Source organism: Crinia signifera, chromosome 5, assembly GCF_055691185.1.
Source record: "Crinia signifera chromosome 5, ASM5569118v1, whole genome shotgun sequence".
NCBI classification, from domain to species: domain Eukaryota; kingdom Metazoa; phylum Chordata; class Amphibia; order Anura; family Myobatrachidae; genus Crinia; species Crinia signifera.
The window spans coordinates 1,541,043-1,563,427 of NC_139221.1; the positions used below are offsets into that span (position 1 = coordinate 1,541,043).

The 22,385-nt window shown below is 50.2% G+C and overlaps 1 protein-coding gene across 1 annotated transcript in view; it reads left to right on the forward strand.

Moving 5' to 3' along the window:
* LOC146079844 (uncharacterized) overlaps positions 1-21,164 on the forward strand; it is a 267,124-nt gene extending 245,960 nt beyond the window's left edge. Inside the window, exons 12-16 of the mRNA XM_083186483.1 lie at positions 550-724; positions 799-955; positions 11,221-11,374; positions 11,819-11,930; positions 20,861-21,164. Of these exons, the coding sequence (XP_083042609.1) occupies positions 550-724; positions 799-955; positions 11,221-11,374; positions 11,819-11,930; positions 20,861-21,036 (774 nt within the window). The 3' untranslated portion in view covers positions 21,037-21,164. The remainder of the gene's footprint in view (positions 1-549; positions 725-798; positions 956-11,220; positions 11,375-11,818; positions 11,931-20,860) is intronic.
* Positions 21,165-22,385: the final 1,221 nt, after the last annotated feature.

Sequence of the window (22,385 nt, forward strand, 5' to 3'; positions counted from 1 at the left end):
TAAGGTTTATTTTTATTCAATTGCCTTACTCCCTTCTGTCATTAATGCAACAACCCTACATCAAAGCACCCAGCCTCCGTTACACTCCAGCTGGTGCTTCACGAAACGTGACACACCCCGTGCAATACTCACCCCATAGCTCCCTTTCCCCACAATACTTTCCCCGCTGCCCCCCGCAATACTCTCCCAATTGCCCCCACTCCACAATACTCTCCCTATTGCCTCCCGCAATTCTTTCCCCATTGCTCCCACCCCGCAATACTTTCCCCATTGCCCCTTGCAATACTCTCCTCATTGCCCCTAACCCACGATACTCTCTCCATTGCCCTCATCCTGCAATACTCTCCCCCTCAATACTCTCCTATTGCCCCCACACCCCACAATACTCTCCCCATTGCCGTCACTGCAGGGACAGACCATTAGGTGCAATATAGAAATGTCAGAGGATCCATCTGCGAGTAATTGGAAACATCTGGGACAATATGATATCAAGGGATCGATCTATTGGCACCATCTGTGTGGTTCTTACTCTGATGTCTCTGATTTTAGGTCTCTGATGTCTCTTCTCTCTGTGGACTGAAACAGCTTACTACCTTACATATAGACAATACACAAGTTACTGAACAGTCTCTTCAGGCCATCACCTCAATATCAGCACTCTCAACACTTACAATGTCTGGTGTGCAGTCTCTCAACTCCAATCGAGTGCTAGAACTCCTCTCCAGTAAGTAGTCTTGTTCAGACCTCACATCAGTTAGACAAGGCTGCCTCTCTGATCTGTCTTATGTTATCTTGCAGGTCTGTCTCTCACCCGCTTGGTTCTTCCTGGAAGGCACAGTCTGTCAGATGGAGGTCTTGCATATCTCTCCCATCTACCGGGTCTCTTAGAGTTAGACCTGACAGATCACACTCACATTACAGACAGGGGTGTACAACATATCTCCGAGCTGACAAGGTGAGTGTACTCTTCACTAAATGACCATGTTCAAGGAACCTGTTTGTTTAAGGACAATGTGTGCATTTGTGTTCCAGTGCGGTCCGTATAGTTATTGCACCTACAGTATGCTCCAGTGCGGTCTGTCTAGTTGATTACCTACAGTATGCTCCAGTGCTGTCCATGTAGTTGGGGCACCTACAGTATGCTCCTGTGCGGTTTGTGTAGTTATTGCACCTACAGTATGCTCCAGTGCGGTCTGTCTAGTTGGTTACCTACAGTATGCTCCGGTGCAGTCTGTGCAATTGGTGCACCTACAGTTTGTTCCGGTGCGGTCCATTTAGTTGGTGCACCTACAGTATGTTCCGGCGCGGTCTGTGTAGTTGGTGCACCTACGGTATGTTCCGGTGCAGTCCGTGTAGTTGGTGCACCTACAGTATGTTCCGGTGCGGTCAGTGTAGTTGGTGCACCTACGGTATGTTCCGGTGCAGTCCGTGTAGTTGGTGCACCTACAGTATGCTCCGGTGCGGTCTGTCTACTTGGTTACCTACAGTATGCTCCAGTGCGGTCCGTGTAGTTATTGCTCCTACAGTATGCTCCAGTGCGGTCTGTCTAGTTGGTTACCTACAGTATGCTCCGATGCAGTCTGTGCAATTAGTGCACCTACAGTATGTTCTGGTGCGGTCCATGTAGTTGGTGCACCTACAGTATGTTCCGGTGCGGTCCGTGTAGTTGGTGCACCTACGGTGTGTTCCGGTGCGGTCCGTGTAGTTGGTGCACCTACGGTGTGTTCCGGTGCGGTCCGTGTAGTTGGTGCACCTACAGTATGTTCCGGTGCGGTCCGTGTAGTAGTTGGTGCACCTACAGTATGTTCCGGTGCGGTCCGTGTAGTTGGTGCACCTACAGTATGTTCCGGTGCAGTCCGTGTAGTTAGTGTACCTACAGTATGTTCCGGTGCGGTCCGTATAGTTGGTGCACCTGCAGTATGTTCCGTGTAGTTGGTGCACCTGCAGTATGTTCCGTGTAGTTGGTGCACCTACAGTATGTTCCGTGTAGTTGGTGCACCTACAGTATGTTCCGGTGCGGTCCGTGTAGTTGGTGCACCTACAGTATGTTCCGGTGCGGTCCGTGTAGTTGGTGCACCTACAGTATGTTCCGGTGCGGTCCATGTAGTTGGTGCACCTACAGTATGTTCCGTGTAGTTGGTGCACCTACAGTATGTTCTGGTGCGGTCCGTGTAGTTGGTGCACCTACAGTATGCTCCGGTGCAGTCCGTGTAGTTGGTGCACCTACGGTGTGTTCCGGTGCGGTCCGTGTAGTTGGTGCGCCTACGGTGTGTTCCGGTGCGGTCCGTGTAGTTGGTGCACCTACAGTATGTTCCGGTGCGGTCCGTGTAGTTGGTGCACCTACAGTATGTTACTGTGCGGTCCGTGTAGTTGGTGCACCTACAGTATGTTCCGGTGCAGTCCGTGTAGTTAGTGTACCTACAGTATGTTCCGGTGCGGTCCGTATAGTTGGTGCACCTGCAGTATGTTCCGTGTAGTTGGTGCACCTGCAGTATGTTCCGTGTAGTTGGTGCACCTACAGTATGTTCCGTGTAGTTGGTGCACCTACAGTATGTTCCGGTGTGGTCCGTGTAGTTGGTGCACCTACAGTATGTTCCGGTGCGGTCCGTGTAGTTGGTGCACCTACAGTATGTTTCGGTGCGGTCCATGTAGTTGGTGCACCTACAGTATGCTCCGGTGCGGTCCGTATAGTTATTGCACCTACAGTATGTTCCAGTGCGGTCTGTCTAGTTGATTACCTACAGTATGCTCCAGTGCTGTCCATGTAGTTGGGGCACCTACAGTATGCTCCTGTGCGGTTTGTGTAGTTATTGCACCTACAGTATGCTCCAGTGCGGTCTGTCTAGTTGGTTACCTACAGTATGCTCCGGTGCAGTCTGTGCAATTGGTGCACCTACAGTTTGTTCCGGTGCGGTCCATTTAGTTGGTGCACCTACAGTATGTTCCGGCGCGGTCTGTGTAGTTGGTGCACCTACGGTATGTTCCGGTGCAGTCCGTGTAGTTGGTGCACCTACAGTATGTTCCGGTGCGGTCAGTGTAGTTGGTGCACCTACGGTATGTTCCGGTGCAGTCCATGTAGTTGGTGCACCTACAGTATGTTCCGGTGCGGTCCGTGTAGTTGGTGCACCTACAGTATGCTCCGGTGCGGTCTGTCTACTTGGTTACCTACAGTATGCTCCAGTGCGGTCCGTGTAGTTATTGCACCTACAGTATGCTCCAGTGCGGTCTGTCTAGTTGGTTACCTACAGTATGCTCCGATGCAGTCTGTGCAATTAGTGCACCTACAGTATGTTCTGGTGCGGTCCATGTAGTTGGTGCACCTACAGTATGTTCCGGTGCGGTCCGTGTAGTTGGTGCACCTACGGTGTGTTCCGGTGCGGTCCGTGTAGTTGGTGCACCTACGGTGTGTTCCGGTGCGGTCCGTGTAGTTGGTGCACCTACAGTATGTTCCGGTGCGGTCCGTGTAGTTGGTGCACCTACAGTATGTTCCGGTGCGGTCCGTGTAGTTGGTGCACCTACAGTATGTTCCGGTGCAGTCCGTGTAGTTAGTGTACCTACAGTATGTTCCGGTGCGGTCCGTATAGTTGGTGCACCTGCAGTATGTTCCGTGTAGTTGGTGCACCTGCAGTATGTTCCGTGTAGTTGGTGCACCTACAGTATGTTCCGTGTAGTTGGTGCACCTACAGTATGTTCCGGTGCGGTCCGTGTAGTTGGTGCACCTACAGTATGTTCCGGTGCGTTCCGTGTAGTTGGTGCACCTACAGTATGTTCCGGTGCGGTCCGTGTAGTTGGTGCACCTACAGTATGTTCCGTGTAGTTGGTGCACCTACAGTATGTTCTGGTGCGGTCCGTGTAGTTGGTGCACCTACAGTATGCTCCGGTGCGGTCCGTGTAGTTGGTGCACCTACGGTGTGTTCCGGTGCGGTCCGTGTAGTTGGTGCACCTACGGTGTGTTCCGGTGCGGTCCGTGTAGTTGGTGCACCTACAGTATGTTCCGGTGCGGTCCGTGTAGTTGGTGCACCTACAGTATGTTCCGGTGCGGTCCGTGTAGTTGGTGCACCTACAGTATGTTCCGGTGCAGTCCGTGTAGTTAGTGTACCTACAGTATGTTCCGGTGCGGTCCGTATAGTTGGTGCACCTGCAGTATGTTCCGTGTAGTTGGTGCACCTGCAGTATGTTCCGTGTAGTTGGTGCACCTACAGTATGTTCCGGTGCGGTCCGTGTAGTTGGTGCACCTACAGTATGTTCCGGTGCGTTCCGTGTAGTTGGTGCACCTACAGTATGTTCCGGTGCGGTCCGTGTAGTTGGTGCACCTACAGTATGTTCCGTGTAGTTGGTGCACCTACAGTATGTTCTGGTGCGGTCCGTGTAGTTGGTGCACCTACAGTATGCTCCGGTGCGGTCCGTGTAGTTGGTGCACCTACGGTGTGTTCCGGTGCGGTCCGTGTAGTTGGTGCACCTACGGTGTGTTCCGGTGCGGTCCGTGTAGTTGGTGCACCTACAGTATGTTCCGGTGCGGTCCGTGTAGTTGGTGCACCTACAGTATGTTCCGGTGCGGTCCGTGTAGTTGGTGCACCTACAGTATGTTCCGGTGCAGTCCGTGTAGTTAGTGTACCTACAGTATGTTCCGGTGCGGTCCGTATAGTTGGTGCACCTGCAGTATGTTCCGTGTAGTTGGTGCACCTGCAGTATGTTCCGTGTAGTTGGTGCACCTACAGTATGTTCCGTGTAGTTGGTGCACCTACAGTATGTTCCGGTGCGATCCGTGTAGTTGGTGCACCTACAGTATGTTCCGGTGCGGTCCGTGTAGTTGGTGCACCTACAGTATGTTCCGGTGCGGTCCGTGTAGTTGGTGCACCTACAGTATGTTCCGTGTAGTTGGTGCACCTACAGTATGTTCTGGTGCGGTCCGTGTAGTTGGTGCACCTACAGTATGTTCCGGTGCAGTCCGTGTAGTTAGTGTACCTACAGTATGTTCCGGTGCGGTCCGTATAGTTGGTGCACCTGCAGTATGTTCCGTGTAGTTGGTGCACCTGCAGTATGTTCCGTGTAGTTGGTGCACCTACAGTATGTTCCGGTGCGGTCCGTGTAGTTGGTGCACCTACAGTATGTTCCGGTGCGTTCCGTGTAGTTGGTGCACCTACAGTATGTTCCGGTGCGGTCCGTGTAGTTGGTGCACCTACAGTATGTTCCGTGTAGTTGGTGCACCTACAGTATGTTCTGGTGCGGTCCGTGTAGTTGGTGCACCTACAGTATGCTCCGGTGCGGTCCGTGTAGTTGGTGCACCTACGGTGTGTTCCGGTGCGGTCCGTGTAGTTGGTGCACCTACGGTGTGTTCCGGTGCGGTCCGTGTAGTTGGTGCACCTACAGTATGTTCCGGTGCGGTCCGTGTAGTTGGTGCACCTACAGTATGTTCCGGTGCGGTCCGTGTAGTTGGTGCACCTACAGTATGTTCCGGTGCAGTCCGTGTAGTTAGTGTACCTACAGTATGTTCCGGTGCGGTCCGTATAGTTGGTGCACCTGCAGTATGTTCCGTGTAGTTGGTGCACCTGCAGTATGTTCCGTGTAGTTGGTGCACCTACAGTATGTTCCGTGTAGTTGGTGCACCTACAGTATGTTCCGGTGCGGTCCGTGTAGTTGGTGCACCTACAGTATGTTCCGGTGCGGTCCGTGTAGTTGGTGCACCTACAGTATGTTCCGGTGCGGTCCGTGTAGTTGGTGCACCTACAGTATGTTCCGTGTAGTTGGTGCACCTACAGTATGTTCTGGTGCGGTCCGTGTAGTTGGTGCACCTACAGTATGTTCCGGTGCAGTCCGTGTAGTTAGTGTACCTACAGTATGTTCCGGTGCGGTCCGTATAGTTGGTGCACCTGCAGTATGTTCCGTGTAGTTGGTGCACCTGCAGTATGTTCCGTGTAGTTGGTGCACCTACAGTATGTTCCGGTGCGGTCCGTGTAGTTGGTGCACCTACAGTATGTTCCGGTGCGTTCCGTGTAGTTGGTGCACCTACAGTATGTTCCGGTGCGGTCCGTGTAGTTGGTGCACCTACAGTATGTTCCGTGTAGTTGGTGCACCTACAGTATGTTCTGGTGCGGTCCGTGTAGTTGGTGCACCTACAGTATGCTCCGGTGCGGTCCGTGTAGTTGGTGCACCTACGGTGTGTTCCGGTGCGGTCCGTGTAGTTGGTGCACCTACGGTGTGTTCCGGTGCGGTCCGTGTAGTTGGTGCACCTACAGTATGTTCCGGTGCGGTCCGTGTAGTTGGTGCACCTACAGTATGTTCCGGTGCGGTCCGTGTAGTTGGTGCACCTACAGTATGTTCCGGTGCAGTCCGTGTAGTTAGTGTACCTACAGTATGTTCCGGTGCGGTCCGTATAGTTGGTGCACCTGCAGTATGTTCCGTGTAGTTGGTGCACCTGCAGTATGTTCCGTGTAGTTGGTGCACCTACAGTATGTTCCGTGTAGTTGGTGCACCTACAGTATGTTCCGGTGCGGTCCGTGTAGTTGGTGCACCTACAGTATGTTCCGGTGCGGTCCGTGTAGTTGGTGCACCTACAGTATGTTCCGGTGCGGTCCGTGTAGTTGGTGCACCTACAGTATGTTCCGTGTAGTTGGTGCACCTACAGTATGTTCTGGTGCGGTCCGTGTAGTTGGTGCACCTACAGTATGCTCCGGTGCGGTCCGTGTAGTTGGTGCACCTACAGTATGTTCCGGTGCAGTCCGTGTAGTTGGTGTACCTACAGTACGCTCCGGTGCGGTCCGTGTAGTTGGTGCACCTACAGTATGATCCGGTGCGGTCCGTGTAGTTGGTGCACCTACAGTATGTTCCGGTGCAGTCCGTGTAGTTGGTGTACCTACAGTACGCTCCGGTGCGGTCCGTGTAGTTGGTGCACCTACAGTATGATCCGGTGCGGTCCGTGTAGTTGGTGCACTTACAGTATGTTCCGGTGCAGTCCGTGTAGTTGGTGCACCTACAGTATGTTCCATGTAGTTAGTGCACCTACAGTATGTTCCGGTGCAGTCCGTGTAGTTGGTGTACCTACAGTACGCTCCGGTGCGGTCCGTGTAGTTGGTGCACCTACAGTATGATCCGGTGCGGTCCGTGTAGTTGGTGCACCTACAGTATGCTCCGGTGCGGTCCGTGTAGTTGGTGCACCTACGGTGTGTTCCGGTGCGGTCCGTGTAGTTGGTGCACCTACGGTGTGTTCCGGTGCGGTCCGTGTAGTTGGTGCACCTACAGTATGTTCCGGTGCGGTCCGTGTAGTTGGTGCACCTACAGTATGTTCCGGTGCGGTCCGTGTAGTTGGTGCACCTACAGTATGTTCCGGTGCAGTCCATGTAGTTAGTGTACCTACAGTATGTTCCGGTGCGGTCCGTATAGTTGGTGCACCTGCAGTATGTTCCGTGTAGTTGGTGCACCTGCAGTATGTTCCGTGTAGTTGGTGCACCTACAGTATGTTCCGTGTAGTTGGTGCACCTACAGTATGTTCCGGTGCGGTCCGTGTAGTTGGTGCACCTACAGTATGTTCCGGTGCGGTCCGTGTAGTTGGTGCACCTACAGTATGTTCCGGTGCGGTCCGTGTAGTTGGTGCACCTACAGTATGTTCCATGTAGTTGGTGCACCTACAGTATGTTCTGGTGCGGTCCGTGTAGTTGGTGCACCTACAGTATGCTCCGGTGCGGTCCGTGTAGTTGGTGCACCTACAGTATGTTCTGGTGCAGTCCGTGTAGTTGGTGTACCTACAGTACGCTCCGGTGCGGTCCGTGTAGTTGGTGCACCTACAGTATGATCCGGTGCGGTCCGTGTAGTTGGTGCACCTACAGTATGTTCCGGTGCAGTCCGTGTAGTTGGTGTACCTACAGTACGCTCCGGTGCGGTCCGTGTAGTTGGTGCACCTACAGTATGATCCGGTGCGGTCCGTGTAGTTGGTGCACTTACAGTATGTTCCGGTGCAGTCCGTGTAGTTGGTGCACCTACAGTATGTTCCATGTAGTTAGTGCACCTACAGTATGTTCCAGTGCGGTCCGTGTAGTTGGTGCACCTACAGTATATGTCAAGCACTACCTGAAAGCTTATTAGAATGCTTTAAAAAGGAAAATGTAAAAAATAAAAATAAAAAAAAAACAGGAAAACTCTATTTTTACCTTTGTTTATCACTACATTCATATTCCTGCCCCAGAATTATACAACATTACAGACATCCGTATTTAGGCCATATAACAGGCAATGGTGACCGCAGTTAATGCCCACAGTAAGAATCCTGGCGGAAGCTTCATGCGAAGTATGCAATAAAACCAAAATGAACTCCGGGAGGATGTACGGCCTGCCAGTACAGCACATACTGTAGCGGAGAGCTCAAAGGTGAACAAGAAAAATAACAATTTAGTAAAACAACAGACAATACACATATACAATACAGTTAATAAAATCACACTAGTTGGTGCACCAAAATTACTATCACTGGATTGTGAACCCGACCATAATTAAAGATCCTTTTTCATATGAAATACATCTACCGGTTGGATCCCAGTAGAATTCCTATTGGGGGCTATAAATGTCCAAACAAATAGAACGTGTGTTTTTTTCAATGAGGGCTGTTTATGCGCATTCAATTTTAGATATAAACCACACTGATTGTGTGTGTAGACAAAGAACACAGGGTAGATGGCGCAAAGGGATACTCGGGATACTTGTTACAATAAAAATCAATATAATTTTATTTATTCATAAAAAGAATTTCATAAAAAGCGAAAGCACCGGCCGGTGAAATTTACATATAAAAATATATCATGTAGAAAAAACAAATTCCACTGAGCATGCTTTTTGCACTTTTTGGTGTGCTTGGAATATTATTTTGGCACCATGTGGTGATTGAAAGGTTAATAGCCACACTTTTTCAATCTTTCACACTTAGAATGCGGATAGAAAGCAGAGGTTAATATGCTGCAGGTTTTAAACTTTGTTAGGCATGCAAGGTGTTAAGTCTCTGTAAAGCAGGGATCAATTGACAGTCTTGTATGAGACACTATTAAACTTTGGGTGTAGATTTTAATTCACTTCCAACAGTTATACTCCACTGCAAAACGAGCTGCTGATTCCCAGCCAAATATTAGTAGTCAGTCATTTACCCATAACATTTCAAGCTTTCAGATGTTAGTAAGCTTTGAGATTCATAGTAATTGAAAAGAGATATACTTATACTCCGGGATCCGTTTTTGTAATCCAATCAGTGTGAGGAGAGGTTTGTAATAGTACCCACGCCGTCAGCGGGTCCCCGGCCGCCCTATTGCTGTGGTCAGCCTTATCCAGGACACTCGGCTCCGGCTTCTGGGTTCTCGCGGGCTTCTGGGTCGCGGGCATTATAATGGCCCGCGACCGACGCGATCCACCCGATTTTCATTTTAAAAATAATTTAACATTAAAGTCTATGGAAAAATCGCGTTGATCGCGTCGGTCACATCGCGGCCCCTTATTAATGGACGCGATCAATGCGATTTTTCTCTTTCACCGGCAAATTAGCTGGTGATTGACAGAAAATCTGGTCCATCGCGTTGATTGTATGCCTTAAGTACCTTAAAGTTAAGGCATACAATCAACGAGATGGGCGCCGTGCTAGGAAACCAGTACCCTTTTATTAAATACAGCTAGAGTACGGTGTTTACTCCGGTTCCATAATTATAACAAGACTAGTAACTGTGAGCACGAAGTGACACCTGTTGGTGTACCCCTGTTTCCTTACAGGATGGAACACTGCCCCGAGGGATCAGATAATGGAAACAGAAACTCGCCCATGCCAGGGCCAACAGCCACACTGTCTGGTGAGACCGGTATTTTAAGTTCGGCAGACACTAGGACTAAAACAAGTGATCTCGAAAAAATGCTGAAGCGATTTAGATGCCAAGGAGCTGGAAGGTGACTAAATCCTAAGGACACTCTAAAAAAAATGCCTGAACCCGAGTAAAAAAATAAAAACAAGCCTAACACCTGCCCTATAAAGAAACCCAGACGTAGTCCAGCTTCAAAACCAGTCTGAAGAAAGCGAATTAAGCGGTTCGTGGGAAACGAAATAGACCATGTTTCTCCCACTAGATGACATACAGCCTCCAAATCCTATATGTTGGAATCTACGGCTCATGCTCAAAACGTAATACCGGTACTTATATGTCAGTTGGGCGCCCACTATAGTTAGTACGCTCATAACCCCACTACCCATGTCGGCATGGAGTTGATTTTATATAGTGTGGCGAACGGACACGGAAAACTAAGCAAATAGCTTAGTGGGCACCCAACTAACATATAAGTACCGTAATAACTACCGACGGAAGCTATGCCTACACAGCACCGACAAAGCTGTCAGGCACCCATACATCTAGATAAACAAACGGACCCTGCAAAAGCAGATCCAAGTGAAGAGTTAGAGTCCAAGGCTCTTCCACGAGCAGAGGCCGTAGATTGCTTAACGTAAACTGCGAGACCAGTCCGGAGCGAGCACAGAAACGGTCACAAGCCAGCTGGAATGGCCACGGAACAGTCATGGCCTCCATTGCACCTGGATGTAAGGGTGTGGAGCATATTAGAAGTCTCGTATTGTGTCAAGACGCCATTAGATAAAGCTATGGAAGACCCCACTTACCTAACCACTGTAGGATGATGCCAGGACCCTCTGTGCCAAACAGAGGTCCCAGCAGCTGAGGAAGACCGCCTCTGAAATATTGACTCATATGCAACGCAAATTTGGGTGTCACTAGTGCTAAAGTCTGGTCCAAAACACGCTAGACAATATTATCATTCAGAAGCCCCTTTCTGAGCTATATCCTCTAGTGTTTGAGGCCTGTGATAAATACGGTAATAGAGAAGGACCTGCGGAAAAGTCAGGTCCCGGGAAGGGGGCTGCTGCCTTAAACGCATTGATCAATACAAAAACAAAGTCTCCACTGTTATATCACAGGGGCTCTGCACTCACTATCTATTTATATGTAAAAAAAGTGAATTTAAAGATGTAAATAAATAATATATATTTGTGTGTGTGCGTGTGTGTGTGCGTGTGCAGTGTCTCCTGCCCGTAAAATCAACGCAAATATTCTCAGGACTCTAGAAGTACTATAGTTGTATTGACAATGTAGTCTATATATGTTGTAGTGGTTCCACGGCTGGCTAAGCAGATGTACTGTACCAATGTCTTAGGATAATGAATAAAATAGATATTTCTATATTCTGTAGGCTGCGAGTTCTATCACTGTGTAATACATCAGTGTCAGACTTCGGACTTCTCCATCTACAGGGACTGAAGCTCTTGGAGGAGTTAAGCCTGGACCGTACTAAAGTGACCAGCAGAGGGGTGTCCCAATGTATCCCCCACCTTCCACACCTGCAGGTTCAGTCACTTTTATTCCATATCCTCCCTTTATAAGGCATGTAGTGCATAGCATAGAGATCCTTTCCTGGATCAGTATTTCTGCTACCGGTCATTCTGAGACCGCTGCGCTCCTAACTGTCCTCCTGTATAGGATAGGCTGCCACTAGCACTGGTTGTGCCTAGCACTTTGTCCTGGACCGTCAACCTGCTATGCCCCAGGGTGTGTAGGCACAGCGTTACCAACCCACTGGCATAGCAGATATATAGATATACGGAATAGCGCTGAAACTACCAGAACAAGGGGATTTATATGTAATGAATAGAAAACTGCAGCTTATCTGAGTCCTAATCCACCCATAAATCACTGTAAAGTGCAGTGCAGCCCAGGTATTACCCTATACTACACTCTGTCTCTTACCCTGGTAACGCCGCGTCACACGGATACACGTGTCTCTTGTGCAGGTCCTCGGCCTGTCCGATACCAATGTCGGTGATAACGTCCTGAAGCTCGGTGTCCGGAACTGCAAAAGTCTTCTCAAGATTAATTTGAGTCGGACGCATGTAACCAACAAGGGTGAGTACAGAATACGTGTAGGGATCAGCGGGGGGGGGGGGGGAGTACAGAATTCGTGTAGGGATCAGAGGGTGGAGTACAGTATGCATGTAGGGATCAGAGGGTGGAGTACAGAATGTGTATAGTTATCAGAGGCTGAGTACAGAATACGTGTAGGGATCAGAGGCTGAGTACAGAATGTGTGTAGGGATCAGAGGCTGAGTACAGAATGCGTGTAGGGATCAGAGGGGGTGAGTACAGAATACGTGTAGGGATCAGCGGGGGGGGGGGGGAGTACAGAATCCGTGTAGGGATCAGAGGGTGGAGTACAGTATGCATGTAGGGATCAGAGGGTGGAGTACCGAATACGTGTAGGGATCAGAGGCTGAGTACAGAATGCGTGTAGGGATCAGAGGGGGGAGTACAGAATGCGTGTAGGGATCAGAGGGGGGAGTACAGAATTCGTGTAGGGATCAGAGGGTGGAGTACAGTATGCATGTAGGGATCAGAGGGTGGAGTACAGAATGTGTGTAGGGATCAGAGGCTGAGTACAGAATACGTGTAGGGATCAGAGGGGGGGAGTACAGAATGCGTGTAGGGATGAGAGGGGGGAGTACAGAATGTGTGTAGGGATCAGCGGGTGAGTACAGAATGCATGTAGGGATCAGCGGGTGAGTACAGAATGCGTGTAGGGATCAGAGGGGGGGAGTACAGAATGCGTGTAGGGATCAGCGGGCTGAGTACCGAATGCGTGTAGGGATCAGAGGCTGAGTACAGAATGTGTGTAGGGATCAGAGGCTGAGTACAGAATGCGTGTAGGGATCAGAGGGGGGGAGTACAGAATTTTTGTAGGGATAAGCGGGTGGAGTACAGAATTTTTGTAGGGATCAGAGGCTGAGTACAGAATGTATGTAGGGATCAGAGGGTGAGTACAGAATGCGTGTAGGGATCAGAGGGGGGAGTACAGAATGCGTGTAGGGATCAGAGGGGGGAGTACAGAATGCGTGTAGGGATCAGAGGGGGGAGTACAGAATGCGTGTAGGGATCAGAGGGTGAGTACAGAATATGTGTAAGGATCAGCGGGTGAGTACAGAATGCATGTAGGGATCAGAGGGGGGAGTAAAGAATGCATGTAGGGATCAGAGGGGGGAGTAAAGAATGCGTGTAGGGATCAGATTGGGGGAGTACAGAATGCATGTAGGGATCAGGGGAGAGTACAGAATACGTGTAGGGATCAGAGGGGAGAGTACAGAATACATGTAGGGATCAGAGGGGGGGAGTACAGAATACGTGTAAGGATCAGCGGGTGAGTACAGAATGCATGTAGGGATCAGAGGGGGGAGTACAGAATGTGTGTAGGGATCAGGGGGAGTACAGAATTTGTGTAGGGATCAGAGGCTGAGTACAGAATGCGTGTAGGGATCAGAGGGGGGGAGTACAGAATTTGTGTAGGGATCAGAGGAGGGAGTACAGAATGTGTGTAGGGATCAGAGGGGGGAGTACAGAATGCGTGTAGGGATCAGGGGGGGAGTACATAATGCGTGTAGGGATCAGAGGCGGGAGTACAGAATTTGTGTAGGGATCAGAGGAGGGAGTACAGAATGCGTGTAGGGATCAGAGGGGGGAGTACAGAATGCGTGTAGGGATCAGGGGGGGAGTACATAATGCGTGTAAGGATTAGAGGGGGGAGTACAGAATTTGTGTAGGGATCAGAAGGGGGAGTACAGAATGCGTGTAGGGATCAGAGGGGGGGAGTACAGAATGCGTGTAGGGATCAGAGGGGGGAGTACAGAATGTATGTAGGGATCAGAGGGGGAGTACAGAATGCGTGTAGGGATCAGAGGGGGGAGTACAGAATGTGTGTAGGGATCAGAGGGGGGAGTACAGAATGTGTGTAGGGATCAGAGGGGGGAGTACAGAATGCGTGTAGGGATCAGAGGGTGAGTACAGAATATGTGTAGGGATCTGAGGGGAGTACATAATGCATGTAGGGATCAGAGGGGGGGGTACATAATTTGTGTAGGGATCAGAGGGGGGAGTACAGAATGTGTGTAGGGATCAGAGGGGGGAGTACAGAATGCGTGTAGGGAGAGGGGGGAGTACAGAATGTGTGTAGGGATCAGAGGGGGGAGTACAGAATTTGTGTAGGGATGAGAGGGGGGAGTACAGAATGCGTGTAGGGATCAGAGGGGGGAGTACAGAATGTGTGTAGGGATCAGAGGGGGGAGTACAGAATGTGTGTAGGGATCAGAGGGGGGAGTACAGAATGCGTGTAGGGATCAGAGGGAGGAGTACAGAATGCGTGTAGGGATCAGAGGGGGGAGTACAGAATGTGTGTAGGGATCAGAGGGGGGAGTACAGAATGCGTGTAGGGATCAGAGGGGGGAGTACAGAATGCGTGTAGGGATCAGAGGGGGGAGTACAGAATGTGTGTAGGGATCAGAGGGGGGAGTACAGAATTTGTGTAGGGATCAGAGGCTGAGTACAGAATGTGTGTATGGATCAGAGGCTGAGTACAGAATGTGTGTAGGGAACAGAGGGGGAGTACAGAATTTGTGTAGGGATCAGAGGGGGGAGTACAGAATGCGTGTAGGGATCAGAGGGGGGAGTACAGAATGTGTGTAGGGATCAGAGGGGGGAGTACAGAATTTGTGTAGGGATCAGCGGGTGAGTACAGAATGCGTGTAGGGATCAGAGGGGGAGTACAGAATGTGTGTAGGGATCAGAGGGGGGAGTACAGAATGTGTGTAGGGATCAGAGAGGGGAGTACAGAATGTGTGTAGGGATCAGAGGGGGGGAGTACAGAATGTGTGTAGGGATCAGAGGGGGGGGGGTACAGAATTTGTGTAGGGATCAGAGGCTGAGTACAGAATGCATGTAGGGATCAGCGGGTGAGTACAGAATGCGTGTAGGGATCAGAGGGGGGAGTACAGAATTTGTGTAGGGATCAGAGGCTGAGTACAGAATGCGTGTAGGGATCAGAGGGGGGAGTACAGAATTTGTGTAGGGATGAGAGGGGGGAGTACAGAATTTGTGTAGGGATCAGAGGCTGAGTACAGAATGCGTGTAGGGATCAGAGGGGGGAGTACAGAATTTGTGTAGGGATGAGAGGGGGGAGTACAGAATTTGTGTAGGGATCAGAGGCTGAGTACAGAATGTGTGTAGGAATCAGAGGGGGAGTACAGAATTTGTGTAGGGATGAGAGGGGGGAGTACAGAATTTGTGTAGGGATCAGAGGCTGAGTACAGAATGTGTGTAGGGATCAGAGGGGGAGTACAGAATGTGTATAACTGTCACCGGACGCCTGCCCTAGGCTCTGGCTACGCCCTTTGGGTCCACAGATGGAGGATTCTGGTCTGACGGGACTTGGGCAATAGGGGATTCCCTGTTACTGACTCCACCCACTATGCAGTTAGCGGGATATTGCTGCCATGGGGTGTCTGGAACCAGCTACCTCCTCAGGCCCACACGCTGGCACTACCTGCTAGGGTGTATGCATCGACACACTGCTGACACACCTGACTGGTGTCGGCTACTCCCCCACTGGTCACTGACCAGGCCTCTACAGTGGTCACTGGCAGAGGGCGGTGCTTGGAGATGCTGGATCCTTTACCCAGTACAGGCGGAGAACGGGATTATTGCAGTATTCCAAATGGTCACAAGATGAAGAGGTTGTATTGAGGCAAGGATGGGATGGGATCAGCATACAGATGTTACAGCCGTCAGATACAGGTAGATGTGCAGCGTTACACAGGGCTGGACCCTCTCCTATTGCTGTGGGATCAGCATACAGATGTTACAGCCGTCAGATACAGGCAGATGTGCAGCGTTACACAGGGCTGGACCCTCTCCTATTGCTATGGGATCAGCATACAGATGTTACAGCAGTCAGGTATAGGTAGATGTGCAGCATTACACAGGGCTGGACCCTCTCCTATTGCTATGGGATCAGCATACAGATGTTACAGCAGTCAGGTATAGGTAGATGTGCAGCATTACACAGGGCTGGATCCTCTCCTATTGCTGTGGGATCAGCATACAGATGTTACAGCTGTCAGATACATGTAGATGTGCAGCATTACACAGGGCCGGATCCTCTCCTATTGCTGTGGGATCAGCATACAGATGTTACAGCCGTCCGATACAGGTAGATGTGCAGCGTTACACAGGACCGGAGCCTCTCCTATTGCTGTGGGATCGGCATACAGATGTTACAGCCGTCGGATACAGGTGGATGTGCAGCATTACACAGGGCCGGAGCCTCTCCTATTGCTGTGGGATCGGCATACAGATGTTACAGCTGTCAGATACATGTAGATGTGCAGCATTACACAGGGCCGGATCCTCTCCTATTGCTGTGGGATCAGCATACAGATGTTACAGCTGTCAGATACAGGTAGATGTGCAGCGTTACACAGGGCTGGACCCTCTCCTATTGCTATGGGATCAGCATACAGAGATTACAGCTGTCAGATACAGGTAGATGTGCAGCGTTACACAGGGCTGGACCCTCTCCTATTGCTGTGGGATCAGCATACAGATGTTACAGCAGTCGGATACAGGTAGATGTGCAGCGTTACACAGGACCGGAGCCTCTCCTATTGCTATGGGAGCAGCATACAGATGTTACAGCCGTCAGATACAGGTAGATGTGCAGCATTACACAGGGCCGGATCCTCTCCTATTGCTGTGGGATCAGCATACAGATGTTACAGCCGTCGGATACAGGTAGATGTGCAGCATTACACAGGGCTGGATCCTCTCCTATTGCTGTGGGATCAGCATACAGATGTTACAGCTGTCAGATACAGGTAGATGTGCAGCGTTACACAGGGCTGGACCCTCTCCTATTGCTATGGGATCAGCATACAGATGTTACAGCTGTCAGATACAGGTAGATGTGCAGCGTTACACAGGGCTGGACCCTCTCCTATTGCTATGGGATCAGCATACAGATGTTACAGCTGTCAGATACAGGTAGATGTGCAGCGTTACACAGGGCTGGACCCTCTCCTATTGCTGTGGGATCAGCATACAGATGTTACAGCAGTCGGATACAGGTAGATGTGCAGCGTTACACAGGGCCGGAGCCTCTCCTATTGCTATGGGATCAGCATACAGATGTTACAGCAGTCGGATACAGGTAGATGTGCAGCGTTACACAGGACCGGAGCCTCTCCTATTGCTATGGGATCAGCATACAGATGTTACAGCAGTCGGATACAGGTAGATGTGCAGCGTTACACAGGACCGGAGCCTCTCCTATTGCTATGGGAGCAGCATACAGATGTTACAGCCGTCAGATACAGGTAGATGTGCAGCATTACACAGGGCCGGATCCTCTCCTATTGCTGTGGGATCAGCATACAGATGTTACAGCTGTCAGATACAGGTAGATGTGCAGCGTTACACAGGGCTGGACCCTCTCCTATTGCTGTGGATCAGCATACAGATGTTACAGCAGTCGGATACAGGTAGATGTGCAGCGTTACACAGGACCGGAGCCTCTCCTATTGCTATGGGAGCAGCATACAGATGTTACAGCCGTCAGATACAGGTAGATGTGCAGCATTACACAGGGCCGGATCCTCTCCTATTGCTGTGGGATCAGCATACAGATGTTACAGCTGTCAGATACAGGTAGATGTGCAGCGTTACACAGGGCTGGAGCCTCTCCTATTGCTGTGGGATCAGCATACAGATGTTACAGCCGTCGGATACAGGTAGATGTGCAGCATTACACAGGGCCGGATCCTCTCCTATTGCTGTGGGACCAGCATACAGATGTTACAGCTGTCAGATACAGGTAGATGTGCAGCGTTACACAGGGCTGGAGCCTCTCCTATTGCTATGGAATCAGCATACAGATGTTACAGCCGTCGGATACAGGTAGATGTGCAGCATTACACAGGGCCGGAGCCTCTCCTATTGCTGTGGGATCAGGATACAGATGTTACAGCCGTCAGATACAGGTAGATGTGCAGCGTTACACAGGGCCGGACCCTCTCCTATTGCTATGGGATCGGCATACAGATGTTACAGCTGTCAGATACATGTAGATGTGCAGCGTTACACAGGGCCGGAGCCTCTCCTATTGCTGTGGGATCAGGATACAGATGTTACAGCAGTCAGATACAGGTAGATGTGCAGCGTTACACAGGGCCGGAGCCAATGTTCCTTCTAATTTTACGAAGGCTGTGTGCGGCAAAAGATTTTGGCTGTGCAACTTTGGAAGGAAATTTTAATTTTTGTGCGTCACTTATATATAACTGGAAAATGACGTTCAGCATTTGTGTTAACTTTACTTCAAAATGATATTAAACATTTAAACATTCAATACACAGCACACAATGTAGTTAATGGGTGAAACACACATTAATTGAGTCCACAACTGCAAAAAGGGACCACTGCTGCTTTGTGCGCTCTGTAGTAATGTCTGTGCGCACGCTCGTCGAGTTGTGTGCGTGCGCACAGCTTAGAGGGAACACTGGCCGGAGCCTCTCCTATTGCTGTGGGATCGGCATACAGATGTTACAGCAGTCAGATACAGGTAGATGTGCAGCGTTACACAGGGCTGGAGCCTCTCCTATTGCTGTGGGATCAGCATACAGATGTTACAGCCGTCAGATACAGGTAGATGTGCAGCGTTACACAGGGCCGGAGCCTCTCCTATTGCTGTGGGATCAGCATACAGATGTTACAGCAGTCGGATACAGGTAGATGTGCAGCGTTACACAGGGCTGGACCCTCTCCTATTGCTATGGGATCAGTATACAGAGTTTACAGCCATCAGATACATGTAGATGTGCAGCGTTACACAGGACCGGAGCCTCTCCTATTGCTATGGGATCAGCATACAGATGTTACAGCTGTCAGATACAGGTAGATGTGCAGCATTACACAGGGCCGGACCCTCTCCTATTGCTGTGGGATCAGCATACAGATGTTACAGCTGTCAGATACAGGTAGATGTGCAGCGTTACACAGGGCCGGAGCCTCTCCTATTGCTGTGGGATCGGCATACAGATGTTACAGCTGTCAGATACAGGTAGTTGTGCAGCGTTACACAGGGCCGGAGCCTCTCCTATTGCTGTGGGATCAGCATACAGATGTTACAGCCGTCAGATACAGGTAGATTTGCAGCATTACACAGGGCTGGACCCTCTCCTATTGCTATGGGATCAGCATACAGATGTTACAGCTGTCAGATACAGGTAGATGTGCAGCGTTACACAGGGCCGGAGCCTCTCCTATAGCTATGGGATCAGCATACAGATGTTACAGCAGTCAGATACAGGTAGATGTGCAGCGTTACACAGGGCCGGAGCCTCTCCTTTTGCTATGGGATCGGCATACAGATGTTACAGCTGTCAGATACATGTAGATGTGCAGCATTACACAGGGCCGGAGCCTCTCCTATTGCTGTGGGATCAGCATACAGATGTTACAGCAGTCGGATACAGGTAGATGTGCAGCGTTACACAGGGCCGGAGCCTCTCCTATTGCTGTGGGATCAGCATACAGATGTTACAGCCGTCAGATACAGGTAGATGTGCAGCGTTACACAGGGCTGGACCCTCTCCTATTGCTATGGGATCAGCATACAGATGTTACAGCAGTCAGATACATGTAGATGTGCAGCGTTACACAGGGCCGGAGCCTCTCCTATTGCTATGGGATCAGTATACAGAGTTTACAGCCGTCAGATACAGGTAGATGTGCAGCGTTACACAGGGCTGGAGCCTCTCCTATTGCTATGGGATCAGCATACAGATGTTACAGCTGTCAGATACAGGTAGATGTGCAGCGTTACACAGGGCCGGAGCCTCTCCTATTGCTGTGGGATCAGCATACAGATGTTACAGCCGTCAGATACAGGTAGATGTGCAGCATTACACAGGGCCGGAGCCTCTCCTATTGCTATGGGATCAGCATACAGATGTTACAGCTGTCAGATACATGTAGATGTGCAGCGTTACACAGGGCCGGAGCCTCTCCTATTGCTGTGGGATCAGCATACAGATGTTACAGCTGTCAGATACAGGTAGATGTGCAGCGTTACACAGGGCTGGACCCTCTCCTATTGCTGTGGGATCGGCATACAGATGTTACAGCTGTCAGATACAGGTAGATGTGCAGCGTTACACAGGGCCGGAGCCTCTCCTATTGCTGTGGGATCAGCATACAGATGTTACAGCTGTCAGATACAGGTAGATGTGCAGCGTTACACAGGGCCGGAGCCTCTCCTATTGCTATGGGATCAGTATACAGAGTTTACAGCCATCAGATACATGTAGATGTGCAGCGTTACACAGGGCCGGAGCCTCTCCTATTGCTATGGGATCAGCATACAGATGTTACAGCCGTCAGATACATGTAGATGTGCAGCATTACACAGGGCCGGAGCCTCTCCTATTGCTATGGTATCAGTATACAGAGTTTACAGCCATCAGATACATGTAGATGTGCAGCGTTACACAGGGCTGGACCCTCTCCTATTGCTATGGGATCAGCATACAGATGTTACAGCTGTCAGATACAGGTAGATGTGCAGCGTTACACAGGGCCGGAGCCTCTCCTATTGCTGTGGGATCGGCATACAGATGTTAGGCCAAACTGGTGCCTCTTATTCCAATTCCACACACAATACCGCATGGGTAATTCCACCCTGTCCTCTCCAACCAATCGGTGCCTCCCCCATATACCTTAGGGGTTCGCATATTAATAAGACCATCTTATGTGCAATGCATAACTAAATCATGATTACATGCCACAAGGATGAATCATCTAATTTTTTTAGAATATCTCCGTTATCGACACCTTGTCCGCAGGACGGCAATCCAGTAGTTACACCCAGTTACTGGTCACTTGGAGTTAACCCATTTGTGTCCCTTCTATAGTCTTTGCTCCCCTGGTCTCGTTCATTTGCTGATTACTTTCCTGTTTCCCAGGTTTACGCTTCCTGAAACAGACAGCGGTCGTGCAGCTTAGTCTGGATGGTTCCGGGGTCACTCTGCAGGGAGTCTCTGACTTGCTGAGTAACTGTCCCAGCATCACCAGTGTGAGAGCCAACAATCTGCGTGTTATTCCCAGCGACCAGCTCTCGGAAGAGGAGGATGACAGCTGAATGAGACCACCCCTCTGTGACATCATTGTGCCCACAAGTGATGTTATTTCAGGGAAGTACACGGATTGGCCGGTGTCATTATCCCCTATTACAAACCTTGAACGATGAATAAAATCCTTATTACATTTTGTGTAGTATTTGTGTTTCATGTACACCCAGCTATCTTCTATGTGTAATCTATACATCGAGCAACCATAAGGCGTAGGTCCCCCTAATTCCGCCACAACACCCCCGACCTATTGAGGCTTGGACCTCTGCAGGTGCCCTTGTATCTGCCACTAAAGCTGGGTACACACTATACAATGTGCCAACAATACAAGGTCAGCTCCCCGACAAATGATATAGGGGCAAATTCAGGAAAGGGCTGGAGCAGAGTGAAATGCTGGGCATTCCCCTGGGAACGCGTCTTCGGCAGGGGGAGAGAAATTGTTTGATGGTTAGTGACCTTCGGCCGCATTCGATGAGATGGGTTTGCTTACATCCCCTCCTCTGTTACCAATGGTATCAGTGCATGGGGGGGGGGGGGGGGGGGGGCGTTCGGCCAGGCAGCGTTAAACCACTCGCTAAGCAGCGACCGGTACTGAATCACCCCCATAGCGTGATCTTGGTTATTGATATATGGATTTGTGCAGAATGTAGATGACGCGCAGGACTTTCAGCAGGCCGCTGTTCTATATGTGCATATACCTGCTGAATGCTGGACATTGCTGTGTTCTGCTTGTCAGAGTAGGAGATGACTGAAGGTACGTACACACGGGGGATGGGGGGGGGGGGTTTGGGCTGTGTATGATTTTGGCTATGCAATTTTCTCGGACTATGAGCCCAGATCCGTACAATACTGACTAGATTTACTTGAGATTTTGGCTATACTAGAACAGTGTATACAATGTTGGCTTTCCTGCGCAGTTGATCTCTCTCTTGTGATGCGGATCCCACGGGTCGCCTTGGTATCACAGCTGTATACACCATGTGCAATTTGGGCTTTTCCCTTGATTGTGACTATATAATCATTGCACAGTGAGTATGCACCTGCTGGCTGTCGCAGAGGGACTTTCTCTCACATGCTGCTTATTGAGATCCGTCAGGAGAATCCCAAGGGCTACCACAATAATGGCGCCACCTGGTGACGTTATCCATCCAGAGGCAGAATACTAACTTGCCGCCCCTGCTAGTGGCTACTCCGAGGTTTCTGGCTACTGGGAGGACATCATCTCAACTCGGTCTTTGGACCTCCTCATTCTGGACAACTCCAAAGCCATCATTACTGTCCTGAAGTATCTGTACTTGAAGTAAAAAAAAAATGGAAGTAAATTTTTTTAGAAATAATGAATTGTTTATAATTTGAAGTA